The sequence below is a fragment of the Brienomyrus brachyistius genome, chromosome 17 (assembly GCF_023856365.1).
Source record: "Brienomyrus brachyistius isolate T26 chromosome 17, BBRACH_0.4, whole genome shotgun sequence".
In the NCBI taxonomy this organism is placed as follows: domain Eukaryota; kingdom Metazoa; phylum Chordata; class Actinopteri; order Osteoglossiformes; family Mormyridae; genus Brienomyrus; species Brienomyrus brachyistius.
The window spans coordinates 8,670,899-8,682,471 of record NC_064549.1 but is presented as its reverse complement, the minus strand read 5'-3'; the positions used below and the strand labels follow the sequence as shown (position 1 = coordinate 8,682,471).

The 11,573-nt window shown below is 41.9% G+C and overlaps 2 protein-coding genes across 3 annotated transcripts; both read left to right on the top strand.

The window, feature by feature from the left end:
* The first annotated feature begins 52 nt into the window (after positions 1-52).
* dmac2 (distal membrane arm assembly component 2) lies at positions 53-3,643 on the top strand. Its single transcript, XM_048982308.1, has 6 exons — positions 53-110; positions 588-781; positions 881-961; positions 1,142-1,281; positions 1,935-2,097; positions 2,791-3,643. The coding sequence occupies exons 1-6, from the start codon at positions 93-95 to the stop codon at positions 3,011-3,013; spliced, it is 819 nt and encodes a 272-aa protein (XP_048838265.1). The 5' UTR covers positions 53-92; the 3' UTR covers positions 3,014-3,643.
* Positions 3,644-5,789: 2,146 nt separating this feature from the next.
* On the top strand, positions 5,790-11,506 carry sirt2 (sirtuin 2 (silent mating type information regulation 2, homolog) 2 (S. cerevisiae)). Of its 2 annotated transcripts, none has more exons than XM_048980832.1 (16): positions 5,790-5,970; positions 6,264-6,304; positions 6,499-6,550; positions 6,668-6,778; positions 7,107-7,148; positions 7,292-7,398; positions 7,482-7,538; positions 7,691-7,759; positions 7,943-8,072; positions 8,313-8,372; positions 8,866-8,921; positions 9,061-9,137; positions 9,300-9,351; positions 9,450-9,517; positions 10,571-10,637; positions 10,812-11,506. In XM_048980832.1, the coding sequence occupies exons 1-16, from the start codon at positions 5,955-5,957 to the stop codon at positions 10,938-10,940; spliced, it is 1,134 nt and encodes a 377-aa protein (XP_048836789.1). In that variant the 5' UTR covers positions 5,790-5,954; the 3' UTR covers positions 10,941-11,506. The 2 variants fall into 2 exon arrangements, with proteins under 2 accessions (XP_048836789.1, XP_048836790.1); XM_048980833.1 differs by lacking the exon at positions 5,790-5,970 and adding an exon at positions 5,990-6,191.
* The last annotated feature ends 67 nt before the right edge of the window (positions 11,507-11,573 follow it).

Below are 11,573 nucleotides of genomic sequence, written 5' to 3'. Positions count from 1 at the left end.
ATGTCTTGTTTGATTAAAATCAAAACGACTTTTGAGGAAACGCAAAGTTTGTCCTACATATCTTGCTGTAGGGGTCATGTCCTTACGGAAAGATGGTTCCTACTATGCGGGTAAGTTTATCCTTCATGTATTAATTCTGTTACGTTTTTAAACTTCTTGAAAACTTTATCCAACTGCCCTTAATCGGTCTATAAAGGTTAGCTGAAATCGATTTATTATGTGCACATCAGATTAGTATTTAATGAAATTTCTTATTTCTCATGTAAGGCATTAGCCACTACTTTATTAGTACATGAAAAGGTGTACCACGGACCGGTGTGGCTGCAAATAAGCGTTGCCCGTCACATTCATCATTATGACCACAGCAAACCACAGAATAGTTACCGTGCTATCAGGCATTTTGATATGAAATATGGTGGTCTTTACATTGTATAAGAAGCTGCACACAGTTTTGCAGTTCCGTGTTTATTTTATGGCACTATTGAAAAGTCCTTTAGTGGATCAATGAAAATTGCTAGTAACATCAAGCAAATATTCATTCTCTCCATTCTCTCCACTGTTTTTGGTTTCCTGTCCTTTGGTTGTAGATGTGGCCAGTACGTCTGGGATGGACATGTTTGTCTATTGCCAGGCGCTCCTGGAGCTCAGCGAGCTCCCCACCAACCCCACTGCCACTGCGCTCCCGGATGCTCCTCCTCCTGGTCCAGCATTTCCACGACGTCGAGGCGATAGTCAGCTGGAGCTCCTGGCTAAGGAACTGGACTCTGCAACAGAAGAATGTGTACGTACGCCGTCAATGGAACAACAACAAACATTTTTTGATTCGTTTCAAAAACACACACATGCGTTTGAATGTCAAATGTATTTGTTTCCTGCTCAGTTACTACAGTTATGCTCAGAAGCAGTTTGGGAACAATGCGGCAGCAGCATTTTACATCTTGAACCTGAAGGGAGGATTCAGGTGAGGTTTATGAATAATGTTAGGTAACTCATGTATCAGAGTATGTGTTAAATTGTTATGGCTACAGAATTACACAACAATTAGAGCCTGGGATATTGCAGCCATAACATGAATGCAATCCACTGTTTGGTTTGCCTGTTATCATTCAATCTATTGTTCTCCCCCCCCCCCCCCCCCCAGGTTGGCGGGACAGTCGGATTGGTTCAGACCAAATGCAAAGGGGAAGTTCAGCTTGGATTTCATCAATTTCTCAGACCTCCCCATCGAGGAGGTGGATGCCAGTGGCACAGTGATCAACTACATGGGACTTAACAACCTGGGTATATTTACATCACCTTTATTAAACAAACGCTTCTGTCCAAAATGATGTACAAGTCAGGCAAAGAGCACATTACAAATCTGCAGCTTTCGCAGAGTCAGCTAGGTAGTCCGGTTAGGTTGAACCACTAATTAATGCTCAGTTACAAATGCAATAATAATACTTATCTAATTGGGGATGCAAATATTCTGTTTCTGTATAAGGAACATGTGCGTTGCTCAAGAGGTGCTGACAGTAAAACATGAATGCTTTGCACCTTATAATTGATCACAAAACAGACCTCAGCTTCCACCCATGATTAGTATCTTCTGGCTGCCAGAATAAGCTCCCCACAGCTAATTAGACATTTTTAGACAAGGTACAGAGAGTCTTATATGAGATGGACAATCATGTTAATCATATACAGAAATGCTTGCACTGTAAAGTATGCAGTACAGGAGCAGCCGGATCAGTGGAAGAATTGTAATAATGTGTGTTAACATATTTTATTTCTCTTACAAATCATCTACGGACCATCTTTTGGCATTCATTTTCTTAATGCTCTGTGCATATCGTGCAAGAAACTCAGGATAAGATGCACACACTGTGAGCACAAAAAAAATCGGAGTAATTGTTTAATCGGGAAAATTAATGCATGTTCCTCCCACCCTGCAGTGAGTCAACAGAAACTGCGTTTTCTCTCACTGCGCGGGTGCCCTGAAGTGGACGACTGGTTCCTGTCCCGCCTGCACATATTCAAGGACAGCTTGGAGGAGCTCGACCTGTCTGGCTGCTCTCGTGTGTCTGTTGGGGGTCTTGCTGCCTTGCATCACCTGAGGTACCTCTGATTTTTGCAGACAAACTTGCAACCTTCCATCAATGGGCAACGCGAACAGTGGTTTTCTTACCGTGTTTTTAAACAGGCATTACTGGTTAGCATTTAGTAAGACTGGTCGATATCTAAAGGCTTTTTGTTACTTCAAGATGTATTATTTGATATCAAGCTTTATTTTAGGACTGTAATTATCTATTACGATATCCTTGAACAATGGATGCTTTTGAAATGACCTTTAATGGTTTTGTCACACTGACTCAAAGGTGGAAATTTCAGGTCCAGAGAGTACAAATCCAGACCGAGGTTTTGTTTCAGCCAACCAGTTGAGTATAAAGAGTCACAGTCACAGAGGACTGAGCTGGTTGGTTGGAACAAAATGTTGATCTGAATTTGCACTCTCTGGACCTGAAGTCTCCACCTCTGCACCGTTTTACTAAATTCCAGGTTTACAAAGAGTATTTAGGCTGTGATTCATACAGCGATTTACTTTAATATAATAATCCTAGATGTTCCACCCATCATCCTTGACCACTTCCTAAAGCTTGTTTGCACTCTATCTGCTTGTGTAATAAAGGTTCCTTCCAGTGACATAGTAATATTTGTGATCCTCATGCATTTTCTAGCGTAATCTGTTCCATCCTCCTCGCTTATCCCATTAGAAGTACTTTCTAAGTCCCGCGCCCGGTTATGTTGCAGGAAACTGCGGAAACTCGACCTGTCGTCCCTCCCGCGCCTGCAGAGCCCAGGGCTGGTGCGCATCTTGCTGGAGGAGGTTCTCCCTCACTGTCACATCATGGGAGTTGAGTACCAGGAGGGTCTGCAGTCCACCGGGGCAGAGACTCACATGGAGGCGACAAGTGACCAGCAGACTGGAGAGCTTTCACAGACCAATGAGCAGGACAGTGGTACACACAGATGACCAGAAACATGCTGTGATATTTACTGAACAGACTCACAAACATGAGCGAGTGAAAGGAAATCCAATCAGTTTAGCCTCATGTTATATGCTACTACCTGTTCGTGGGCCAGACTCCAGTAAGGATGTCAGCCCTCTGATTGTCAAAATGTGAACCGATGTTATTTATAAGATGTTTCCAGAGACAACTTGTCTGTCATATGAGCACAGTTAGGTTTACAGCGTAGTGAACTGCTGTTAAATTTGAATCACATTTCCGGATACAAAACTTCTGCAGTTCAGTTACTTAAACTTGTTACAATCAACAGTGTGGTTGTAACAGCTGGATGTTGTCAGTGCAACGAATTGTGCATTTACCTCCCATACTTCAGTTAGTTTTATTCTGTTATGAGCAATATTCTGAAGGGTGCCGAAAAATGGAAATCATTGTAATAATTATTAATGGTTTATATAACTTTATTTTATGAACAGTGTGTTTGAGTTATAATTATGGATGCAATTAGGTCGTTCAGTTTTTTAGTTGTAATTTAGTTTCGTTTCTGCATCAATGACAGAAATATACAAACAATATTTTTATTTATGGTTTATTCCAGTGTTACCTGTTGGTTGTTCTAAAACATTACTGACTCATCACTTTGAGAGGAGAACTTCTTTAAAGCCTTTAGGGTTGTGTTGCCCTGGAAACTAATCTTTTGCGTATTTTATATTCTAAGTCTAATTTCACAGTCTGCAAGGATATTAGTCAGATGGCAATGCCCGGCGAGCAGAGTGGTGGCTCTGCAGCTAAGGATCTGTGCCAGAAATCAGAAGGTTGTTGGTTTGAATCCCGTAAATGCCAGGAGTGATTCTACTGCGTTGGGCCCTTGAGAAAGGCCCCTACTTTGCAGTTGCTTCATCCTGGGTATGATATTAATCTACATCCAGCCCTATAAGGAGGTCCACCAACTTACAGGGAATATTTGAGGATTAGTGGCAGGACTGGCACTCCAGCCACCAGGAAACACTTTACACTGTTCCATTCCGTTCCAACTAGTGTGGTGCTGAGGTACCACCTGCCACACGTACTCAGGTTCTCATCCCTGAGATTACTGCACGCACAGCCACTTAGGTGATAGATATTTAGAAAATACCATTTCAATATCTTAAAGTATTTTGTATGTTTATCTGTTCATTGCGTTTGCACATATACGTAGTTGCCGTCTTTCACGCCTGTCATTCGTGCCGTGTTGAAAAGTATGCTTTTCAAATCAGATCACAATGAAGATGACAGGAAGGAGTGTGTGTGCAACAAATCGCATTAACTGAGCGCCGTGAAGCCCACAATCCAGTGAACAACGGTTCATCCAAGAGGGAAACTTATCTTAAAGGAGAAAAACAACCAACATGGAAAGAAAAGATAACCGAGATGAACTTCTTTAACTGAGCACCCAGGTAAAGTAACTACGGCAGAATCTGTAAAATGTTTAGGTGCGACCATAGCTCCGTTTTCATCGGGCGCGTTATCAGTAGCACAAACATATAACCATATACAGCGGACCCTCGAGTTACGACCGCCCTGACATACGAACAATTTGGGTTACGCTTGGAAATAAATATTTAACTATAACTAATAACAACATAAATAAAATAATAACGCTTGTGCGTCTGTAAAGAGCCGAGAGGCGTTTGTAAGCGTCAGTCTGAGCCCAGATATGCTTGTTTGTGGGCGTCATTTCGGTCACTGCAGAGCTTTATATAATTTTGCTAATTGCTATCAAAATGCCCCCCAAAAAAGTTAGAAAAGAAGCCAAGGAAGGAAGAGAAGGCAAAGAAAGCATTCACAATCAAAAGAAGGAAATTGTGCAGAAATATGAGAGTGGCGTTCGTGTGACCGACTCGCTAATATGTATAGCATGTCGAAATCCACCATCTCCACGATCTTACAAAGTAAAGATTTGTATAAGGAAGCTAGCGTTGCTAAAGGTGTACCTCAAATTACTAAGTCACTATCAACAGAGTTAGACGAGGTAGAAAGGCTGTTGTTAGTGTGGATAAACGAAAGGCGGGCGGCAGGTGATATAGCCTATCTGAGCCTATAATTTGGGAAAAAGCTGGGGGTATAAATGTAGATCTTGCAAAGGATAAGCCATCAACGAGTGGTAGGCTAGGCACATTTTATAACTTTTTGGTGAGAACACTAGGAAAATTATTTCTGGTAAAATACGTTCATTATACAAACCTTTTTTATTTAGAAAAGGTTAGGTAAGGGGTGCTTTGGGAGGTTCGGAACCCATTATGGGTATTTCCATTATTTCTTATGGGAAAAATAGTCTTGACTTACGACCAACTTGAAGTACAACCAGTCCTCGCGAACGAATTGAGTTCATAAGTCAGGGGTCCACTGTATTAGTATTTTTACAATGCTTTTTAACATATAATATTTTGTACCTGTTATACCTATTATATGACAAGAAAAGTACACAACGATATAACCAAAGTTTCTCACTTTCTGTATGCAAAGAATTATAACATCGATAACATGTTTTATACGCTTTTACGGTAAATAGTATATTTGCAGGGTTGCCAGTTCCCACGCATGCGGCGCTTTAGGAATTTATATTATTCCATTATAAACCTAAAATTAGCTGCATCAAAAGCGTTGGGGTAATAAAGGCAATGAAACCGTTAAATACATATAAATGCGTGTGCATATGTATGCAGACTTGTCCCGAGTTGAAAATCTCAAATTGTATTTTTCCGGTTTATAATTTTTCTCCTATTGCCGTAAAACCTCCGAAGCGCGTCACCGGCGCCGGGATTCCCTCCGGAGCGTGAACGCGGACGGACGACAGCAAACGGGGCCGCTTGCTTGTAAATCCCAGTGACACATTGGGTGGGGTAAAAGTCTGCAGCGCCCACCCTGTTAACGTCGTCCTTTGTGCTGTAGCTAAAAATAGGCGAATAGATGTCTGATGCACCAGGTAATGTTTAACGGGGAAGCCCCGCTCGGCAGCACCGGCCTGCGTTGTTTTGCTGTTAGCCACCATTAGCTTGTTGGCTCAGCTACCTGTACTTGAGCTGTTTTGCACGTAATGCAGAACTAAGTAAAAATGACAGTTTTAGATTTCACAAGTAACGTTTTTCGTACTCGATTCAGATAGGCTTCGAGTTTTCCAACGTAAACAAGCGGTTTGGAAAGAAGGTAATAGGGAGTTTTCTTCTTGGCGGATTGCAGTATGATGTCAGCAGGATGATATAAATGCATTTGTTTCAGGATCTTCAGAAGAAAAGGAGGCTAGTTCCCCCGATCTACAGGTGAGTGACAAACTATTTAGAAACCGACTTCTCATATTTATGTGCTGTTAATGATGTATTGAAGTCAGTATTCGGGGGAAATTATGTAAGTGTTACATATATAGTTATTATCGTAATAGACCTGGGTGTGAAGGCTACATAAACGCCATTGTTTCGTTAAACTAGTTCTTTTTATGTTAATTTTTCGTTCTTAGGAAGAGCCTTCGGATAGCAGCGAAGACGACGACGTTTCTGGGGACGCAGAGAGTAAGACACCATTAGGGGGCGCTGTGGCGTATTAGAAAAATGACAGGAACAAACTTACTGCATTTTTTTGTCTTTCTCTTTTGTTTTCCTGGTGTTTCTGTGTGTTGTATATGGCAGTGGACTTTCTACGTAGTCTTTTCTCCCGGACTCTGGGCCTTGGTACTGGAGAAAAGGTTTTGGATGAGCTGACCCTAGATGGAGTGGCTCGCTACATCCAGAGTGGTAAATGTAAGTATCACTGCACTTCAATGCCAACAATGCACATACACCTTTTGTATGTTTTTATATTTGTTTGTCTTTGACTAGGCATGCTATTGCGCTGCTATAAATTCCAGCAATATACAACACTTTAGATGAGCAGTTTTTTATTCATTTTAGACAAGCTTTCTTTTGCAACTACAGAAACTAGCAAAAACTTTGCTAGTTATTTGTTAAATTGACATGACATTGGATAGAACTACACTTGACATGTAGAGCTGCAGTTTATTTGAGTGAAGTCTTTTAAATGTATAGATCTCAAGCACTTTCTTACTCTATTCCTCTTGTTCTCCTGCAGGCAAAGACATAATCTGCATGGTTGGCGCAGGAATATCGACATGTAAGGCTGCCGCCCCAATATAAGGAATATGAATTTTGTGATATTTCTCCTTAAAGTTTTTAGCCATTTTGCATCATTGAGCTGAAGCATAAATGAGCTAATTGCAGAATCCTTCCATCTCCTTTTTTTGCACTGCCTCCCAGCTGCAGGAATCCCAGATTTCCGCTCCCCTGAGACAGGCCTTTATGCCAACCTGCAGAAGTACAACCTGCCTTATCCCGAAGCCATATTCCAGATCGACTACTTCAAGGTATCACAGTGGTGGTCATAGTACCATCCGCGCGCGTGTCTTCGTTCCCCTTGTGAAATCCTTTCCCCCCTGTTATTACTCAGAAACACCCAGAGCCATTCTTTGCCTTGGCCAAGGAGATGTATCCTGGGCAATTCAAGGTAGGCAAGGTTCCCTTACAGGTTCACTGTGGTTATTAAGTGTTTTGTCTGCTTGTCCTAGAGATTTTACTGATGCATGTGGACTGTTGCATGATAGTCCTGTGTGGAAGGCTTCTGTGCACAAAGTACTGAGCTTTGCGTATATATTCCAGCCCACAGTGTGTCATTACTTCATCAGGATGCTTAAGGACAAAGGTCTTCTCAGACGCTGCTACTCCCAGGTCAGCAAGCGTGTCTCCTTTATAAGCACCTCACATTGTCAGTTTGCTGGTCACTTTATCGCTGTTGACCAGACCATCAGTCCCAAGGCCTTGTTTAACCGTGAATGTGCTTGAGATGGTGCACTAGTCAGCCCTGGCATGTTGCCACTGAGAAGTTAATCTGTGCTCTGATTGGTGAGGAAGAACATTGACACTCTGGAGCGTGTAGCGGGGCTACAAGAGGAGGACCTGGTTGAAGCCCATGGGACCTTCTATACCTCCCACTGTGTGAGCTTTCTGTGCCGTAAGGAGTATACCCTGGACTGGATGAAAGGTGAGAGCCAGAAAATGAGATCACGCAAGGATAATGAATTAGTTGCATGTTTTCTGATACCGGAATTACTGAAACAAGTGTATGTATTTGAATATGTTCATTAGCATTTAAACTGTGTTTTGCTAAATGTCATTCTGTTTTTTTAGGTAAATGAGATTACGTGGTTGTCCTTTTATTTAGATTAGGATTATAAAAGTCTGTATGTTGACCGAGTCCATTTTGATAACCTGTGGTCTGCAGAAAAGATCTTCTCAGAGCAGGTGCCCAAGTGTGAGAAGTGCAACGACTTGGTCAAGCCTGGTGAGTCCAAACTCAAAATAGCATTTTTTTTCCAGTCCCAATATATCCCATTTACCAACATGTTAGATTTAAGGTTAATCGCAGTTCAGCAAAGACGTGGTATATTTCAGACATCTCTTTGCGTACATTCATGAAATAGACATGAATGAACAGTTGCTCATTCACAATACATCGAACTGGTGTATAGGGCTTGATATAAGTTAGAAGGGATCCTGCATAGATTTAGCCTCTGAAGAGGGTTTCAGTGTCTTCTGCTGTCCGTCTTCAGGTGCTAACCCTTAGCTTTCTTCTCTCTTTATGTCACTTTGTACGAAAGCATCTTCAGCATAACCAGTCTGTCACTTGTTTCAGTAAAACAAACTGCCACTCGGAGAACAAAGGTGTGAACCAATAATTGGTTTCCTGAAGGCAGTTACTAGCTGAGTCTTTCAGGTTGGATTCAGTGTTAACACATCTGTCCCTTCGCTCTTTCATTTTGTTTGTCCCTTGACAGACATTGTGTTTTTTGGCGAGAATCTGCCTGCCCGATTTTTCAGTACGATGACGATGGTAAGGGGGGGCGCGGGTCAGTTTTCAAACTGCATATAGAATTGTTATGAATCCATAAATTAACATATGCAGGTCTGCATTTCTCCTCTTTCTGGCCATCGCTGTGGAGTGACAGTCTCCTCCTTTTTCACTGTCTAAGGATTTCCCACGCTGTGACCTCCTCATCATCATGGGAACCTCACTGAAGGTTCAGCCCTTCGCCTCCCTGGTCAGCAAGTGAGTCCTTTCCTTCGTCTCGGTGACCGGTCGCAGTGCGTTAGTGTTTCCGTGTTTCGGGATGCGTATGTTTCATCCCGCTCTCTATAATAGCTGCGATGCGGTTTCCGCGTGCAGATTCTGTACTCGGTCGATCACCTCAGCTTGCACCTTTGTTTACAGAGTTCCCAAAAACACCCCCAGGCTGCTCATTAACATGGAGAAGACGGGGCAGGTCCGGATTCTTAGCTTCACGTTTTAATACAATAAACTGTAATAAATCATTGGCATCTGATGTTTTGTCTGACTGACCGCCTCCCCCATCTCTGCCAGTCTGACGCCCTCATGGGGATGCTTGGCTTTGGAGGAGGGATGGACTTCGACTCCGAAAAAGCGTACAGGTGAGGGATCTTTGCCGTATCCTCAGTTATTGAAGCATGTATATGTGGGCAGTGGTGGCTTAATGGTTAGGGAAGCGCACTTGTAATTGAAAGATTACTGGTTCAAATCCCTGACCAGCAAGGCACCACTGAGGTACCCTGAGTAAGGTCCCGCCCCCAGGCACTGCTCCCCGAGCGCTGAATTAGCTGCCCCCCTGCTATGTCACGATGTCACATATGGGTTAAATGCAGAGGACACATTTCGATGTTGTGTGCTGTGGTGTGTCAACAATGACCACTGATCTCCTAATTCTAATTGTAAATATATTTGTTCAGCAATAGCAGAGTTTACCAGTCCACATGCTTGGTGTCGGTCTTAAAATAAATCGACATTTATGGAGCAAAGTGGTGTCTCGCCTACCTGGAACCTGCAGAGATTGTCGGGTTGTTTGTTGTTGGTCTGAGATTCGGGCAATTAATACAATTTAAAAAATTATTTTCTTTTAAATAGAAATTTGCAGCAAATAGATCTTAAAATATAATGAGGTAAAGGATAAACCACAGTGAGGTGTTAGGCTACACGAAAATAATCGATAATCATGTTGGTGTAATGCGGTTTATCCCCCTCGGCTAACAAACAAAAAATAGTAACAGAATAAACTGCTCAAGTTGATTTTTCAGAAAAGAATATTTCATTTAGCATCCCTTAATGTTCCGTTGTGCTCCAAAAAATATAGTCCCATAGAAGTTACCATAGAAACCATCAAAATACAGGCTCCTGGAACATCTGAAGCTGGACAAGTTATGCTAATAAGAATGGCTGCTTATTTATGAGTAAACAGTCACACAAGTTTTATATTCACATGTTTAATAAAGTACATATGTACCACTAGTGAAAATAGTGCACGTTAATTAATATAGAACTATTACTAGACTGCCAAAACCACTCGTGTGCTTACACAAAAATACCCACCCATGTGACATCTCTGGGCCAATAAAAATATTATCGCCTTTGGTGTAGTGACCATCAGTGTATGTGTGTGTATTCTCACACTGGCTACGTCCTGGTCTTAGGGATGTGGCGTACCTGAGCACTTGTGACGATGGCTGCATGGCACTTGCAGACTTGCTTGGTTGGAAGGTAATGGTGAATTCCAATTGCTCAGACACGCACAAGCACAAGAACTGGATAATTTTCACACTAATTGCAAGACATTGATCTCTTTCTGAGTTCACGCAGTGATATTTAGGTTGGAATCGACACCCACATCTCCTTTTGCTTCACCCAGCGTGTACTGATGCTTCTGTCTTAAAGGCCGAGTTGGAGGAGTTGGTGAGACAAGAACATGCCCTGATTGACAGCAAAGATAAAAAGGAAAAAGCCAAAACATCCAATCAGAGCGCTGCAGCTGAGGAGAAGCCCGCCTCCAACAAGTCAGAGTAGCCAGTCAAGCAAGGACTGCTGAGAAGAAGGCGGAGCGTCAGTCGTGATGCCATTTTGGCGTCGGTTACTCTGTTTAGCCGTGTGCAATTTGGTCCGGCTCCTACTTTTCCCACCTCTACTTTAAATATTATTTTTGTTATTTGCAGACTGAGCAGCCTATGTTTAAACATAGAAGGTTTTATATATATATATATAAAAAGAGAGCTTAATTTTTGGGAAATGCTGCAATAATTAATTTTTAATTAGCCAGATGCAACTTGTAAATTGATTTTCTGACTTAAAAAAATCGACAGAGAGAGGTTGTGTAAATATAACAAAAGACAATAAAACAGGGTCTTCATTTCATATTTCCCATAGTTCTTATTCATAATTTCTGACAAGTTTTAAGCGTTCCAAACTATTATTTTAGTATAATTTCTCTTTTTTTTGGGGGGGGGGGGGGGGTTAAATGACTAGCTGTAGAAGGTGACGATCTTATTGACTTATTTGTTTTGTGCAGTGCCTCATCTAGCCAGATGGTGGTATGCATGTAGCGCAGTTAAAAACTTAATAAACTGAAAACTAGACCAGATGTGGTATGGTCATTTCATATGAAAATTACATGCTGGATTCCCTTGATATACACAAATCATA

What these genes read in the sequence shown, in the direction of transcription:
- dmac2 (XM_048982308.1), top strand. An exon ending in AACCTGAAGGGAGGATTCAG is followed by an intron (nt 962 to 1,141) that starts GTGAGGTTTATG and finishes CCCCCCCCCCAG; the next exon opens with GTTGGCGGGACAGTCGGATT. An exon ending in GCTGCCTTGCATCACCTGAG is followed by an intron (nt 2,098 to 2,790) that starts GTACCTCTGATT and finishes GTTATGTTGCAG; the next exon opens with GAAACTGCGGAAACTCGACC.
- sirt2 (XM_048980832.1), top strand. An exon ending in TCCAGATCGACTACTTCAAG is followed by an intron (nt 7,399 to 7,481) that starts GTATCACAGTGG and finishes GTTATTACTCAG; the next exon opens with AAACACCCAGAGCCATTCTT. An exon ending in TTCGCCTCCCTGGTCAGCAA is followed by an intron (nt 9,138 to 9,299) that starts GTGAGTCCTTTC and finishes CTTTGTTTACAG; the next exon opens with AGTTCCCAAAAACACCCCCA.